The sequence below is a fragment of the Salvelinus namaycush genome, chromosome 20, assembly GCF_016432855.1.
Source record: "Salvelinus namaycush isolate Seneca chromosome 20, SaNama_1.0, whole genome shotgun sequence".
NCBI lineage: Eukaryota > Metazoa > Chordata > Actinopteri > Salmoniformes > Salmonidae > Salvelinus > Salvelinus namaycush.
Genome location: NC_052326.1, coordinates 21,858,482 through 21,877,246, shown reverse-complemented (window position 1 = coordinate 21,877,246; position 18,765 = coordinate 21,858,482). Strand labels below are relative to the sequence as shown.

The 18,765-nt window shown below is 43.9% G+C and overlaps 1 protein-coding gene across 1 annotated transcript in view; it reads right to left on the bottom strand.

The window, feature by feature from the left end:
* Positions 1-18,765, bottom strand: part of ephb2b (eph receptor B2b) — a 177,231-nt gene that overhangs the window by 92,037 nt on the left and 66,429 nt on the right. Inside the window, exon 3 of the mRNA XM_039015883.1 lies at positions 9,565-10,249. Within this exon, the coding sequence (XP_038871811.1) occupies positions 9,565-10,249 (685 nt within the window). The remainder of the gene's footprint in view (positions 1-9,564; positions 10,250-18,765) is intronic.

Genomic DNA, 18,765 nt, shown 5'->3' with positions numbered 1-18,765 from the left:
GCTGACTGCAGAAATGTCCACCAGAGCTGTTACTGGATAAATTCATGTTCATTTCTCTACCATAGTTTTAGAGAATTTGGATGTATGTCCAAGCAGCCTAACAACCGCAGACCACGTGTATGGCGTAATGTGGGCGAGCGGTTTGCTGATGTCAACGTTGTGAACAGAGTGTCCCATGGTGGCGGTGGGGTTATGGTATGGGCAGGCATAAGCTACGAACACAATTGCATTTTAACGATGGCAATTTGAAAGCACAGGGATACTGTGACGAGATCCTGAGGCCCAATGTCATGCCATTCATCCGCCGCCATCACCTTATGTTTCAGCATGATAATGCACAGCCCCATGTCACAAGGATCAGTACACAATTCCTGAAAGCTGAAAATATCCCATGGTCTACATACTCACCAGAAATGTCACCATGTTTGGAATGCTCTGGATTGACGTGTATGACAGCATGTTTCATTTCCCGCCAATATACAGCAATTTCGCACAGCCATTAAAGAGGAGTGGGACAACATTCCACAGGCTACAATCATCACCCTGGTCAACTCCATGCGAAGGAGATGTGTTGCGCTGGATGAGGCAAATGTTGGTCACACCAGACATGGTTTTCTGATCCTTTTTTTAAGGTACTGTATCTGTGACCAACAGATGCATATCTGTATTCCCAGTCATGTAAAATCCAAATATTAGGGCCTAATGAATTTATTTCAATTGACTGATTCAAACCATGGACGTTCAATGTACTAGCTAAACTATCCTCACTGACTAGATAAGGATTACTGAATTGTGTAATTTCTTTCATCTTTCAAATAAGAGGTGAAAGAATTCCTCTATCCGGGATTGACTGTTCGATCTTCAAGGCATTCCTAGTCGATCACCTAACATTTCGGTAGAAAAGCCAACGATAGGCATAAAGGCTTGTGGTCCTTTTTTGTAAAACATTTTTTGATGCTGGCAGTAGGTGGAGTTGATTCTAAAGCCCTGAGCACCGGGTAGGCAAAGTGTTCCCATTTTTAACCATTTACCATTTAACTTGGCTGAAAAGACAAACGCTCCTGCGCCCCGGGCAGAACGGGAGATGTGTGGTTAAATTGAGTGCTCCTAATGCGCTGGTCAATCGGATAGCACAAATTACCGTGCCTAGCTACAGCTTCCACGACCCCAGCAAAGGTTGATACTAGCCTAGGTGAGATTTCATTACTTTTAAAACCATGGCCAGAGAGAGACTGTTAAAGAATACAGCCAAGACCTGCTGTTTTTATGAGTGAGTTCATGTCAAAGTTTTATTCAGCAGAACTGTCAAAACCTTTTTTATTCAACACTATTACAAGACATAAAACGTTCTTCTGTCTACTTCCACTCGCGCTGCAATGAATGAGTAGCTGTGTATTGTGTATTGAGTGTATTGTGTATTGATAGCCATGTGTTTTTATTATTATTAGCAGCTCGTCGTGTCTATTTTAATATCGAGGAATATTTCACTTTCTCTGGTCATAGGAACAACATGAATTTGTGCCAAAGGCAGATGCGGTGCGACTCGATTTTTGCCATCAGGTCGAAGACTATGTCCCCTCTCTCTGCCTCACCGGAAGAAAGGAAGGAGAGAGCAGGGACCATGAGAGGCAGACCCTTTTCTGCTCCCTCCCTCCCTCCCTACGCTGAGACTAATTTCGTGTTCAAAACAACATCGAACTCTGAAAAAAAAGACATCACTCTTGGAAAAATCGTTTTGAACAGTCATCCAACTCGGAAACTCTGGCATCTTTCTAGAGCTCTGAATTTTCCGATCTGAAGTTCACTGGCGTCATGATTTGACATAGCTTTTTCCGAGACCTAGTTGTCTTGAAAGCACCATGACCATCAGATGCAGGTGCCATCAGTCCAGTAAAATAAAAAAAGCAAACAATTTACAAATTATTTCCATTTATGCTCAGCTGTCCCTCGCAGTGCATCACCAACTGATCCATTTTGTTATCAAAGCTTGAGTTTTGAAATATAATATGGTTTGAGAAGATCGATGTTGGCAGGCAAGACATATAGCTATGATAATGCTATGATAATGTATTACAACTGTTTTTATTAGGTTAATGTAAAACATTATGTTTAAAAAAGATTCAGGGGGGGAGATCTCAGCTTGCTTTTTGACTGTGAAAGTGACCACTGCTTTAGATGAACCCATTTCTTCACCAGAGTCGTAGGACAAAAAATGTGTAGTAGCGTTCTACCTTCCAGCCAGCAGCTACAGGTATGCACAGAGGAGTGGAACAGCTCAATACCTTGGGTAATTCGTTTTCTTAGTCGATGCCCCAAAAAAATGTGTTGTACATGTTGAATATTCTGTAACTCAAGCATTTACACAGCTGGGTTGTCCCCTAGAGCTAGTGCACTAGGACTCCCCGCAGCGGGCGGCTGAGAGCTAAACCAGGCTACTTTCCCAAATGTAACACAGGAACATGTAGACGACCAAAGTTCAGACGAACACCCATTGCTCTTTACACAAAGATAGAGTAAACCCTAGACTCGCTGTGCCATGCAGAAAACACTACTGCGAGTGTTATCAGTGTAAAAGTGAAGGCATCTCTACCTGCCATGGCTAAATGGAGCAAGCTGAGGCTGGGGGGAGAGAGACGTTAATAAACCCTGTTGATCAGAGAGTAATCTGACAAAGCAAACAGAGAGTAATCCTCCTGAGGTGTGTTTCTGGGAGATAGGAGAGAGCGGAGAGAGCTTAACTTTGCACTGGAGGCTGAGTGTGTAGATGAGTGTGTTCCATTTCAAACTCAAACAATGCCAGAAAGTCTCATGGGAGTGATGACAAAAACGTTGATATCGGCACTTCATTCCAATATCATGCTAGCATCAACTCCAACTTTTGAGTTTACACTAGCGTATGAAATACTAAACATCTTGGAATCTCCGAGAAACATATATCCCTATATAAACGTTCGATTTTTCAGATTAGCCAAATCTGTTGTTAGATAAAAGATGTGGAGGCCATGATCACCACAGAGAGATTCAGTGGGGTTACGGAGAGATAATGCCCTTGACACAAAGAATACTACTTGCTGTCTGTTGTTTTCCTGCTAGGCTGTAGCAGTGAAATAAAATGTTAATGGAACATTCTCCTTTGGTTTTCCTTTGGGTATAGCTACGCTTTCTACATTCCATCTCTGTTCTCTGACAACATATTACCAAATATACTGTAGGTCCAGCCGGTCAGCATTGTTTGGTTGTATACCGCAAACAGAATACACCTCTCAGCCCTCAGTGTCAATAGTGCACTTAACTCTATAGTGGAGAGGAGCAGTGTATGCTCTCTGTCTGTATGCCTTCCTTTTAGCCTGCTGTTCAAGAGGAAAGTGCTCTGTTGCTCTGGTTATTAGTGCAGTATGTCATAGAGCAGTGAGGCGTCTAGCACTGATAACCCAGCTAGGAGGAGTGAGTCATCCGTAGCTCTATGTATCCTCTCTCCCCTCACTCACTCCTGTTTAATCTTTAAACACCTTTTGAACTTTAAAAGAGGGGCGGTCTTTGTTGGAGGGCTGGCTTTCTAATTTTAGAATCCATTATAGTTTGAAAAGTGTCTCCTCCACCAAGGAAGAAATCCCTGTTCTCTGCTTTACATTACTGTACTCTACTGTATAGTACACATAGTGCCATTGTGCCACAGCCCACTATATCCCATAAATCACTTATCTCTATCTTCCAAACGCTATCTCTAAATCAGTACTGCAATCTGTCCAAGAATCATATCCCTTTATCTTTACCACTCTTTGTCAGGCAGCACTTTAAGCCTCCCATGTAAGGCTCCATGCATGCCTCTACATTAAACGCCTTACTGTTTAGTGTAACATCATCCCATGAATGACGTTCCATGAGATTGGATGACACCGTGGGGTGAAACACGATCTGGGGTTTACCTTTCAGTAAGCAACTGGGGGTCAATTGTGTGAGAACAACTGGGCTTGTCTCTGGGATACTATGTCCACATAACACACATGGTACATTCATTCACCCTATGCCAGGAATGGAGAGCAGCTCTCTCCGTGCACTTTGTTTTAGAACAGACCGACTGTATACAAAGCATACTGCATGAGTTACTGTATACTGTATGTCTACAGTCTGTTCAAATGTTGACCCATGTACTTATATGTCAATGACAGACAAGGTCGCTTCAACTGCAGCTCTTATTTTCATGTTTTGTCAGACAGACTCAGAATCCATCCCACTCCCTGGCCATTCGTTTGATGATGGAATGCAGTGAAGCCTTTAACAGGACATGAATGGAGACATCTGAAGGAGCTTGTTTGGAGAAGGCTCCGGTCCTGTCCCTAATGAGAAAAAGAGGGAGGCATCTCGTTCTGCTTGCGTGGCTCTCACCCGTCCAGTAACGGAATGTCCTGCCCAGAGGGAAGGCTATCTGAACCAGGGGTTTCAGGGGTCAAAGTCCTATACCTCTTTCACACAAGAACATCAGACCACTGTCTGGAAAAACAGGGAGTCTTGATGGTCCGAGGCGGCACGGCGGACACACAGCATTCCAAAGAGATGGCGTGGGATAAGGATACAGACAGGGGACTGAACCCAGCACACGAGGAGCCATATGGGGTAGGACCCAACACAAGCACGGCCATATGGAACAGGTGTACACAGTAAACAGGCCGTGATCTCTGAGCTGGAGGTGATTCGCAGACATCTCACCTCGCGGTATCACATTCCAATGTGATGGATTTGTTGGGATAAAAGGGATGATACATTCTGTGTTTGTGTGCGTGTGAGGAGGGGTGGGGGGTTGGAGTAAATGGTTACTGCTCTGTGAAGTCTGCTGTTTAGATGTGTGCTGTGCTCAGAGACAGAGACAAAGACAGAGAAAACACCTGGTCAGGCTGAAATCACATCACAGTTGAGAACAAGGAATAAAGGAATGTGACTGCTCCCCAGAGTCTCTGTGGTTGGCTAAGACGTCCCACAGCTCCAATGTTCCCCTTCTGCTGCAACACTATTTGTAAAGGTTCACAGACCACACCATTAACCTGTGTGGATGTAAATGTGGACATCCTTATGTGCATATTAAAATGATTTAATCTGTAACCGTATAATCACATGTATAGGATTAGCTTCAATGTGAGTTTCTTGTGTCTACAGTATGTAGTGATTCTAAAGGTTTTCTCTTGTCTCTCAGAATTCTCCTTCATGTGCCTTTGTTTGCACATGCAGTGCAGCAAAAGCCTTGAGGGGGTGTGTTTGTTTTGCTTTTGCCTGGTTGTAGAGTGCAGGGGTTGGATGTCTAAGTGTATGCATGGCTGTGTGTGCCCCATGTTTGCTGTTAGTCAATTAGAGCTATAATTAAAGGCAAGGGCATCTTGGGAAATAAAGGCAGCTGCAGCAGAAATGTCAGTGTTTCCCCTAGGATTCTTTTCAGCAGTGGTGGCAAGGGTAGCGGGGTGGGGGGCGGCTCCCCTCCTCATCTCCTTTTCCTTTTCCATGCAATCATGCCATGGCCAGCCCATCCCAGGGCACACCTTCTCACTTAATCCTCTCTAACTCCCTGTATCTACCATTACATTTGACTGAAGGATTACTAAAGCGCCCCTCGTTAATCTTCTTGCCTTAGATGTGCAACAGCAGAGCTAGCATCAGGCAGCTCAGCCCACACTACTGACAGAGACCTCACCACATCTCACCACATCCAAGAGGAGAGAAACACATTGATGTTTCTCCACAACCTGACCTAGAATACTCTTCATCTGACCTGACTCTGTTGTTATATTTTCATATGTAGGGGATAGCAGAAAGAGAGAGCAACCAAGCCAGTAATAAACTGGTTTGAGGACCATACAGAATGTTTGCTATGAGTGTCCATTTTAATATTGATTCTTGATCCTTTGTAATTTTGCATTAATGAATGCTTTGAATCTGTGAGCTGTGCAAATGTAGCATTCCATCCCGTTCCCCCATGGCCTCTCTCAGGTAACAGTCTATGAGCTGTCAGGCTGTCTCATGTTTCACACTGGGCTTTTCTTTGCATGTCAATAGGAAAGACCATGCAGTCTCCTGTTCCTCACATTCTACACCCTCAACTGTCATGGATGTCAAGCAGAGGTATTTGATGTGGTGTGCTGAATGCTTCCTTTTATATCTGTGCAGCGGGACATGCCTGTGTAAACTACGGTGGTGACTTTACAGCATCTCCTTTCCTCAAACGCACTAGTTAAAGAACTACTGTACGGTTACTTAGTGCTGCTCGAAACTTTTACTGTAAATGTGACTTTTGCGTCTCTGTCTGAACATTCATTGCTCCATAATATGAGACACACTCCCACAGTCAAGACCCTTAAAGCCACAATAGCATGGGGTTAGATGATCAGATTACAAGAAAAAACACACATGGGCATTGTTAGGGAGTTTGCATTTCCACCCCTGAACATGGCTCTCATTGTACCCTTCTAGAGAGAGAGTGCTTTTATTTCAACTGGTACGGCAAGGATGAACAGGACCCCATGTGTGTGTCTCTGTGGTCCACCATCTCCTCAGGCTCGAAGGGTAATCAGATCTCTACTTTCAGGGCCCTTTCTGTTCAGAGACCCTCATTTGCCCCTGGCACTATGAGAAGTAACTTCATCTGGTTAGTAACACGATCACAGAGAAAAGCCCTGCAATTTAAACTGAAACAGCGCTGTCTATTGTCAATATTTTGACAGATTTCATGTCAAAGTGTAATTATTTGCGAAGGGCCGTGCCAAGGATTTAATTGATACATGTGTAATTAAGTCTTGTTGCCAAAGTGTTGGAAAAAGCATCACTTGCCTTATTAATAATATTGGCGCAAGACTGCTCTATCATCTTCACTGTTATATTATTTTCTATCTGTGGTTCCATAATCCTCTCCGAAAGAGGATACTGAAGACTCCCTGAGACGGCATCTTTCACAAATCAATTCATTACCTAAACATGAGCGGGCAAAGGCGCATCTTTCATAAATCAATTCATTACCTAACCACTGGCAGTTAAAAGGCACTTACCACAGTCTCACACGGCGATATCAACTTTCAATGTGGAGAAAGATAAATCCACAAATACCAATCGATGACAGGCCTCGATCAAAAATCTAATAAAAAAGGCTTACCATACAATAGGCCAATCACAAGCAATAAAAATGTTCATCTTTAATGATTTCATTTTCTTATTTTGTATCACACACATTTCACCTTTTTTGGACTGAGTCTCATAACTATTGTGTGCCTATAAAATCCATCTCTATGCCAGTGTTTTGTTGCATGCCACAGCTCCACTCTAAGATAATGCATCCTGCTCATAAAGTTTTAATAGTCCACTGAGTGTGTCTATGTTATCACTGGAGACCTAGCCACACTGAGAAAAACTGAAAAAAACATCTGCTTGTACACACTGGGTAGCAGTGTGTGAGCCTTGGCCTTGCTAACACAAAACCACTCTCAGTACAGCAGAGGTGCTGATGATTTCTTTTAATTTAACCTTTATTTAACTAGGCAAGTCAGTTAACAACAAATTCTTATTTACAATGACGGCCTACTCTGGCCAAACCCAACGACGTTGGGCCAATTGTCTGCCCTATGGGACTCTCAATCACGAACAGATGTGATACAGCCTGGATTTGAACCAGGTACTATAGTGACGCCTCCTGCACTAAGATGCAGTGCCTTAGACTGCTGCGCAACTCGGGAGCCCAAAAGATGAACATGAAAGACTGTAGTGAAAGAAGCTTTTCTTCAGAGCAGAGGACATTGGATGGCGAGCCTCTGTAATTAAAGCAGATTTTTCCCCTGTTGGAGAAATGAACAGGAGGGTGATAAGGAACTAGAAGGTAAAACGCTACACCCCAACATGTGCCGAAGATGAAACACTGCCACTGCCCAGCCCTCTAGCAGTGATTGATTGAAAAACATTCATTTCAATTGAATGGCCATCAATTGAATTGTATAATCCAGTTTCACACAAAATCACTGTGATTGAGGATGCCCATGGGACGTTTCAATCCGACAGTGCAGTGAATTACATGTAGGTCAAAAAACAACCAGATTTGTTTAATTATGCAGGGGTTTCAAATTATAGCAGATATCCTCCATGCTCCTCTTATTGGTGTGTATCCCTTAAGGAGGACCTGTGCTTGTCCTCATTAGCAGTCATTGAGCAGAGGTACTGTTTTGAGGAGCAAGGCGAAGAGCAACAGCGCCATTCACTGTCCCTCCTCTCAGCAGAACCAGAGCCAGAGCTGCTGGTGGCTGTGGGGTAATTACAGGCAGGCTTATGACAGAGGCAGCAGTACACAGGCGGCTGGAACACAGGTAGGCGGTTTATTGTGCCTGCCGGCTGGCTGCCTGGCAGTGTCAGCGTGGGCCTTGTCTGCAGGCTGCAGGCTGTAACTGCCCTGTTTTGCTGTTAGCCATCAGGCTCTCTGACCACGTCCAGCCAATATCACCTGCCGCACAGCAAAAGGGCGTAGCAGCACAGGTGAGGCTGAGCACACTGATGTTGTAAAATGGTAAATCGATCTGGACCACGAGGGATTCCAGTCGAAGATAAGAATGATGGGTGGTAGGCGTTTGGTGCAAATCTTCTCTTGTCCTTGAAATACTGTACATTTTGGTGTACCCAGTAGGTGTGTGTGGTAGCTAACTGACTCAATACTGCATTGCACCTACAACAATAGATCTGATGCTCCTACTCAGCTTTGATCTTATTTTGGCTGTTTGTGTTTTCATTAGAAAAGCTATCATTGGCTTAAAATCAAATCAACTTCAGCCTTCACTGTGAGAAACTGAAATATTAACCTCTTTACAACCTTTTCCACCAGAGCTGGAATATGGAATGAGAAGAGCTATGACAAAATGATTAAATGTAACATATTCACACATCCTACACGCATTAGCATTACAACTTCCCTTGAGGTAAAGGTAAATTGTTTCCTTTCTACGTGGATTTGAATGGAAGTCTAAGATTACATCCATTACACCGTGTAAAGTATTGAAAGTAATAAATAACTCCAGGCTATGACAGACCTATGTGACTGGAGTCCAAACACCTCTGATCTGACACTCCTCTTCCTTTAGAGTGCTTTAGAAATGAACTAGGCATGTTCTATGTTCGCCCACTTCAACAAAAAATACATATTCTGCCATATATACTGTATAACCTGAAGCACATCTGTTACATATGTGAAGTAATATTCACCAGTATATTATTGGAAAAGCTTAGGAGTGATCATTCACATGAACATATGACCGTAGAGCCAACGTGTACTATCCAATGTGAAGTGTGATGATCCCATCTTCCTGTTTATTTATTCAATACATGGGCATATTTTACAAGCGTAGACTGTCTGTTCATATGGAATAACCTGATCCCTAGAGCAGCATGAAGTGCAGTATGCAGACAGGTACGGTATTAAGTACTGTGTGTATGCTCTGCTATCTGGATTACTCTGTTATGAATATACAGCTGACTGGCTCTGTAAAGGTTACTGTGTCCTTCTAGTCTGGATAACAGAGTTGAAGAGAGAGGGATGAGAGTGGCCCTTACCTCTACACACAGTCCCGTTCTCCACAGCCTCGTGGCCAGCCTTGCACATGCAGCGCCCGATGGGCACCATCCACTCCCCATCCCCGTTGCAGTACAGTTTGATGGGCACGTCCACCTCCTCCCCGTTGGAGATACACACACCCCGCGCTGCCACCAGAGAGGTGCTCTCTGCCCCAGACAGGGTCTCCTGAAACACAGCTCCGTTCTGGATGACGCGAGGACACTTCCTGTAGAAGACACGCACGGCGATGAGGGACATGCAGCCGCCGTAGTCCTGGAAGGCCAGGTAGAATCCGTGTTTGGACACGGGGCCGAAGCTCCGCACCTCTGTGTTGATCTTCATCACCCGGCCGCCAAGGTCGACCTGGGAGAAGCTCTCATCGGCCGCGATGGTGTCCACCTTGATCCAGGGGTTCTCCATCCATGGCGGGGACACCTTGTTGGCCGTGTCCGAGTCTGACTCATAGTAGTACAGGTTAAAAGTCTCTTTACAGGAGCCGGGCACGTTGGGGATGGAGCTGCAGTCTCGCACGGAGAACTTCATTTCCACGTGGATCCGCTGTGCACCCCGGCGCCAAATGTACTTGGTGCGGACCCAGTTGTTCTGGTTGTTGTCGAACACGTTGCACACCTGGTAGGTGCGGATGGTGTTCATGTTCTCATCGTATCCACTCACCTCCTCCCACTGTGGAAGAAGGACACAGAGGGAAAGGGTTATTCTGTCCTTGTGTTGACCACATGCTGACCGTATATATTTTGGTTTAGTAACACGCCAATACCTCCAATTCTTTACCTATACAGTACCTCACATAACCCAAGGGCAATTGTGTACTCAGCATCATGGCTACACTTCCACCTAACCATACTCCACAGATAAAGACAGGGCCATTCCCAGCGGCAGTGCTCCCAGTCAGGGCTGAAATTAAACAGCAGGAGTTTGGGAGGGTATAATATGGGCAGGGTATAATCTGCTCCCTGGCATTGTAATGCTCGCACAGAGTTAGGGGGGTTGGCATCTGTCTGTGCCCACTGGAGACCCCACTTGGCTCCCTGTGTGAACCTGGCCTGTGTTTTCCCCTCTGCTCTGCTCTGAGACAGGACCATGCATTATTTATCTAGTAAAGGAGAACAGGTGTTAAAGGATAAAGGATTTGTAGTGCAGCCTCCTCTCTGGCTCCTCTCTGTCCTCTGGCCAAAGAGAAAAAAAGGAAACTATTTGCATAACGTTGATGTCGGAAGCTCTTCAAGGGTAACAAATACTGTGAAAACAATCCCCTGGTCTAAAAAAAACAGGAAAAAAACATTTTCTCCAGGGCATTGGTGATGCATCCAATTTTCCTGTTTTTGAGTTACAACATGTTATTGAATACTAGAATGGGCAAATCTCTGAATTAGTCCAGCACCAACACATCCGTTACTGTGAATGAAACATGTTAGTCATTGTAATGAAACACATGCATGACATGAACATAGCCCTAATCTGAGTCACACAATAAAACAGAACTGAGGTAATCACATTACACAGGTAATTATCTGCAAAGGGAGAGCAGATTTCAGTTTCTATGTTTGGGATACTTTTCATTTCATCACACACACACACAAACAACAACACACACACACACACACCTAGACAACATAAACTCAGCAAAAAAAGAAACGTCCCTTTTTCAGGACCCTTTCTTTCAAAGATAATTTGTAAAAATCTAAATAACTTCACAGATCTTCATTGTAAAGGGTTTAAACACTTGCTTGTTGAATGAACCATAAACAATTCATGAACATGCACCTGTGGAACGGTCGTTAAGACACTAACAGCTTACAGACGGTAGGCAAGTAAGTCACAGTTATGAAAACTTAGGACACTAAAAGAGGTCTTTCTACTGACTCCAAAAGAAAGATGCCCAGGTCCCTGCTCATCTGCGTGAACGTGCCTTAAGCATGCTGCAAGGAGGCATGAGGACTGCAGATGTGGCCAGGGCAGTAAATTGCAATGTTCGTACTGTGAGACACCTAAGACAGCGCTACAGGGAGACAGGGCGGACAGCTGATCGCCCTTGCAGTGGCAGACCACGTGTAACAACACACGCACAGGATCGGTAAATCCGAACATCACAACTGCGGAACAGGTACTGGATGGAAACAACAACTGCCCGAGTTACACCAGGAACGCACAATCCCTTCATCAGTGCTCAGACTGTCCGCAATAGGCTGGGAGAGGCTGGACTGAGGGCTTGTAGGCCTGCTGTAAGGCAGGTCCTCACCAGACATCACTGACAACAACGTCGCCTATGGGCATAAACCCAACGTCGCTGGACCAGACAGGACTGGCAAAAAGTGCTCTTCACTGATGAGTCATGGTTTTGTCTCACGAGGGGTGATGGTCGGATTTGTGTTTATCGTCGAAGGAATGAGCATTACATCGAGGCCTGTACTCTGGAGCGGGATCGATTTGGAGGTGGAGGGTCCGTCATGGTCTGGGGTGGTGTGTCACAGCATCATCGGACTGAGCTTGATGTCAGTGCAGGCAATCTCAATGCTGTGCGTTACAGCGAAGACATCCTCCCCCCTCATGTGGTACCCTTCCTGCAGACTCATCCTGACATGACCCTCCTGCATGACAATGCCACCAGCCATACTGCTCGTTCTGTGTGTGATTTCCTGCAAGACAGGAAAGTCAGTGTTCTGCCATGACCAGCGAAGTCCATGAGAAGGAGATGAACTGCAGTACTTAATGCAGCTGTTGGCCACACAAGAGACTGACTGTTACTTTTGATTTTGACCCCCCCTTTGTTCAGGGACACATTATTCCATTTATGTTAGTCACATGTCTGTGGAACTTGTTCAGTTTATGTCTCAGTTGTTGAATCTTGTTATGTTCATACACATATTTACACATGTTAAGTTTTCAGAAATTTAATGCAGTTGACAGTGAGAGGACATTTCTTTTTTTGCTGAGTTTATTTTACTAGTAGCGCGTCTATATGCAACGTCTGCTGTTACTCCAAGGACTCCAACCACCGTGACCTTGACCTGACCAGTTCATCTGAGGAAAGCCTTTTCTTAACCCAATGCCTTTTCACACCAGTCAGCCGCACCCGTGCTGCCTCACCCCTAACTCTCTCACCCCCCTTCACTCTCCACTTCACAGCTGATATAATTTCACAAATTAGTGCCCACTTAACAAGGATTTTGACAGAGGTTTGACGAGTAAGGAGGAGACAGTCAGCCCTCATGTTTAAGACCCACGTTCTATCAAACACTCAGACTAATTAGAGCTTTTCTGCTTTATTCCCGTGTCCCAATTATTCTCTACAGACAGACATCATGCCAAATATGTACAGTTCATTAATAACAGTTGTTAGATGTTAGTAACTAGAGGGATTTGAAGGAGACAAGTATGATTAAAACTTGTAAGATTGGCACTAAACTCAAAACAATTAAGATTGTGTTTGTAGACAATGATTAAAGAGTCCTTGGATGTGATTCAACCAGATGGTAGCTATATGTCTTCATTTTGAGGACACACATCTACAAATCCTTTATAATTCACAGAATATAATAGATATGGTCCATTAATGTGCAATTAAAGCAACACATGAACACATGAATAAGTGTTAGAATGTTAATATTGACAAGTGTATGAATGTTACTGTTGATTGATGGGTTAGAGATCTCCTTGGGTAAATCTGTTGGTTGGCCCATTTCTCTACCCATCCAAATGGACACAGCCATCCAGGGTCATGGGCAGCCATTGACCTTTCCACCTCCCTTCATAGATTGACGCTCTTTTCAGACAGAGGTCGTGGACCGATTAAACAGGAAAAGACAGAGTGTGACGTCCTCTTGTTCTTAGTCTCAAGCATCAGCCCATCAAACTTAAATAAAGTGAACTGGGGTTGGGAGTGGGGGGGTAGCCACTAATGAGAGATAGACTAGGAGAAATTAGAAAAGGGAAGGGAGGTGGGCTATGGCCAGGATAAAAAGACCCCAAACAAATGTGTTTTGATGGAGGGCCCCTTTAAGTCCTGTCACAGCTTTGCTGCCCTGCTTTCATCAGAGCCAGTGGAGGGAAGCAAATGGGACATAACAAGATGCCAGCGATCAAGCGCTGAGTGTGAAATAAGAAGAAACGTCTTCATTTTCACAGCTTTTCCCCCAGTACTAGAATGGGAATGCGGCTGCAGGGCAGTCATGTGTTAGGTAAGGTGGTGGAGTTGGTGGTGGAAGCTGAGAATTACAACACTAACTCCCTCTCCTTTGAGATGGTTTTCTTCCACTCCAGGACACACAGACTTGTTTATGTGAGTCCAGATCTATTGAGTGGGGTATCCATCACGACCACCATGTAGAGTATCTTGATTAGATGTAGGCTATGTAGCAGGATGCTATAAAGCAGAAGATACTGTACAGAGATCATACCAGTATTGCGATACTCGTTAGTTCGTTACTATCATGGCAAAGAAACAAAACATGAAGGTCGATTTAACTTCTTTAGGAAAACAGCCTTAATGTTGGAAACAAACTTCATTATGTTGTCATCCAGAGTCACATTTATTTATTTTCAAAGCTGTAGCACAGAATATTTTACATAAAAAATAATGCGATATTGGTATCGTCCCAGCCCTACTGTACAATGTATTCAACAATCAAATACATTCTTGGGGGCCCTAAGCAAAATCGTGTTCGACCATGATTACTACAAATTTAGACTAACTTTCCATTCTAAAAAATGTTAGCTGAAATGGTCTAATTGAGTGACTGCCAGTGACTGACATAACAAGAAAAAACTGCTGATGCACAAACAAATTTCAAAATTGCACCTTGTATATTTTACTATGCTAAACCTCAACAGTAAAATATTTGTTTATTTATTTTTGGGAAATTGATCCTGGGCCTACAAAAGACGTGCCAGTTTCCCGTGGCTGATCTATGGACATAAAGAGCTCACAGACTGAGACAGAAGAAGTGAGTGCTTGCAATCAACAACATGCCAGAGGAGTTGCTCTCTTCGAGGTTCTGTGTTCACATAAAGGAGGTCCTTCTAATGGGGTGTCATCGGCTCAGAGGTTGGCACCCAAACATAAAGAGGACCGTCATGAATGGGGCGCCAAAGTGTCCGGGGTCGCAGCTATCCCTTTGAGGGTCGTACCCAAATATAAAGACAGCCATCAGGGCGCTAGCGGTGCAGAGCACTGTGCACCCTGCTGCACCGATCTACTGAGTGGGAACGGGATGTACAGTGGGTGAGGCAATTGTCAGCCATCTTCTAATTACAGCTAAATGAATGAGTTTGAACACCACTTATCCTCTTGACTCACATTCGTATCCCATGTGTATTATGCTGCATGGTGACACTTCCAGTAGATCTCAACAGCTACATTGTGTTGATATATGACCTTTCAGTTAAAGATAAATGGCCTTATAATTCCATGAATGTGGCCTGTATAAGCTATGAAGTACAGTATATAAGCATTTCGCTGCACCCGCCTTAACATCTGCTAAACTGTGTACGCCACAAATAAACTTTGATTTCAAGTTCTACTGAGTATGGAGTTTGGAAAAGTACACAATAGCGACTGCCACCCACCAGCCGCTTACTGTAGCTGTATGAAGTGATAGATCATAATGGTCTCTGAGAAAGAGGTTCGCGATCAATACCTCACAGGGCTGCCAGCCACTCCAGGAAGGAGTGAACATTCAGCTGACCTGCAAGCTATAAGTCTCCCTGACAATGTGTCTCTGCTTTATCTGTAAAGCCAAGCGGAACACACTGTCAGAGTCATAGAGGACACTGTCTCCAAAGCAGAAACTATTCCCAAAAGGCAGCTTTTGCTACATGAAACTATCAGAAATAGAGTCTATCTGGTCTCTAGGATGGACTTCTGTGTCTAACTGAACCTCCTTCCTGTGGTGGAATCGGCTGGCAGGGTGAGCTGTAGTTTTCTCCGGAGACATTTTAAATCATTCAAAGGCCACAGTGGCATGTATGACACAACATGAAATGTGTACTTCAGTTCTCACGTCTTGTCATTACAGTGTGAGGATCAACCTGGGGTGGCTGGAGAATCAGAGAACAGCTACACACATACAAAACATTCCAGCACTCCGTCACCGATACAAGTAAATAAATAATTCACACAAAGGAGAAAGAAGCCGATGGAAATCTCTTGGGGCTGAGTTGTCCAATTTACAGTTGTGGGAAATCTGTCAGAGTAAGAGTGCTCTGCCCTAAGGGGACATGGGACAAATGACACCCGGTCTCTACATTGAGTTACAAAGAGGGGAACAAAACAGGCCAAGTACTGCAGGAATCTCAGCCACATGGAGGGCACAGAGAGAGAGACACACAGAGAGACATAAGTGGAACTGTCCGATGCAGTCAACTTCAACTACCACTGTCTACTCGTAATGTACAACATGTGAAGTTAGACAAACAAGCGTCCTAGTGCCTCTTTAACCTGCTTCCACCAATCTACATGAGGATTGTATTCACATTTCTCCTTTGGTGTAAAACAACATGACAATAGAATATATGCCAAGTTCCCAACCTGCGATTGTCAGTGCAGTGCTCGCATAAAATCATAACCACACAAAGATGTTTCCGTCTATGATGAAGAGATCCTAAAAAACCTGAATAAAGTTTTACAGACCCACTTTAATTGACAGTCATACTAAATTAGGGGTCACTCTATTCTACAATGAGCTCCATACACTACAATGCTCTAACAAATTACCATTTAGGGAAAGAAATGGCTATATGCAAAGTTATGACCAGGCTCTTTCATAACCAGGCGGTTTTATTCTGTATGAACGCTTTAAATTACAAAACCTGCATTTGAATGCACTTGTGATTGACTCAGACACATCTTTGGGTCAAAGTCTCATCGTGAAACGTATTGTAGGTTGCAAAACAAAAGATTTAGCTAAATTGCTGTGACACTAATTATGCACAGCCTTATGTGGTGTTTGGTATTCAAGACTTGATATTAGTAGCCTAAATACCTTCCCTGAGAACTTCAGCGGATGTTGCTCTAAAATGTTGTGAACTGACATGAATATGGAATAATACATTTTATGTAAGACTTCCATATTCCCCAGTCACTGAGTTCATTATAGCCGACTATAGAGAACGTACAGATCTATAGATCCCTCAAACGTCTCTTCGAGGTAGATTTCAACTTGTGCCAAATGAATCAACCTTACATAATAATGTCTTATTAATCTGAATCATGTCACAAGTTGGCATAAAATGAAATACATTTGTCATTGCTAAAGCAGCATATGAAATTAAAGTACTACACCCAGGGCTAGAATGTGCTGTGGCCTACACATGCCTTTACCTCTACTATCCGGTTCTATGTCCTGAAGTCACACAGAACATTTCCTTACTGGTGCTTACAGGCCACAACATTAGTCCTTAATATATGGAAGACCTCAACATCCTCTCCACAGAATGTGTCTGGGTGTTTTTAGTGCATTGACTACATTCATTTGCAACTGAATGCAGATTATGCTCCCCACATAAAACAAATACTACAGTTTACTATAGAATACTATAGTACTTACTATAGAATTCTGTAGTAAACTGTGGTACATTGTAGAATCCTATATTCGACACTGTAGTATCCCTTGACCGTATAGTGCTTACTATAGACGTTTGTAGTGTACTGTAGAATACTATACTACACACTGTAATATCCCTTGAGCACGTGTAGTACTTACTTTAGAATGTTGTAGCATACTGTAGAATACTATATTACACACTGTAGTATCCCTTGCTCATGTAGTGCTTACTTTAGCATTTTGTAGTATAATGGCAAAGACTATACTACAGACTATAGTATCCCTCGATTGTGTAGTGCTTACTATAGAATTGTGTAGTATACTGTAGAATTCTATACTACGCACTGTAGTATCCCTCGATCGTGTACTGCTTATTATAATACACTATATACCAATAGTATGTGGACACCTGCTCGTCGAACATCTCATTCCAAAATAATGGGCATTAATATCGAGTTAGTCCCCCCTTTGCTGCTATAACAGCCTCCACTCTTCTGGGAAGGCTTTCCACTAGATTTTGGAACATTGCTGCGGGGACTTCAGCCGCAAGAGCATTAGTGAAGCCGTGCACTGATGTTGGGCGATTAGGCCTGGCTTGCAGTCGGCGTTCCAATTCATTCCAAAGATGTTCGATGGTGTTGAGGTCAGGGCCTGAACTCGAACCATGAGAAACAGCCCTAGACCATTATTCCTCCTCCAACAAACTTTACAGTTGGCACTATGCATTGGGGCAGGCGGCGTTCTCCTGGCATCTGCCAAGCACAGATTTGTTTGTCGGACTGCCAAATGGTGAAGCGTGATTCATCACTCCAGAGAACGTGTTTCCACTGCTCCAGAGTCCAATGGCAGCAAGCTTTACACCACTCTAGCCGACACTTGACATCCCGCATGGTGATCTTAGACTTGTGTACGGTTGCTCGGCCATGGAAACCCATTTCATGAAGCTCCCGACAAACAGTTCTTATTCTGACGTTGCTTCCAGAGGCAGTTTCGAACTCGGTAGTGAGTGTTGCAACCGAGGACAGATTATTTTTACACGCTACGAGCTTCAGCACTTGGCGGCCCCGTTCTGTGAGCTTGTGTGGCCTACCACTTCGCGGTAGAGCCGTTGTTGCTCCTAGACATTTCCACTTCACAACAACAGCACTTACATTTGACCGGGGCAGCTCTAGCAGGGCAGAAATTTGACGAACTGACTTGTTGGAAAGATGGCATGCTATGACGGTGCCACTTTGAAACTCACTGAGCCCTTTGTTAAGGCCATTCTACTGCCAATGTTTGTCTATGGATGGCTGTGTGCTCAATTTTATATATCTGTCAGCAACGGGTGTGGCTGAAATAACCAAATCCACTAATTTGAAGGGGTGTTCACATACTTGTGTATATATTGTGTATTGTGTATTTTGTAGTATACTGCACACTATCCCTCAATCATATAGTGCTTACTTTAGAACTTTTCGATCGATCGATCGATTGGACTGCTAGCTGCTAGCTTTGTAAATGCTGTTTTGATATGGGGAGATCATGCCAAGGATTTCCTCTGAGGTTCCCCCTATATCGTGTAGCTCTTACTATAGAACAGGGGTATTCAACTCTTACCCTACGAGGTTTAGAGCCTGCTGGTTTTCTGTTTTACCT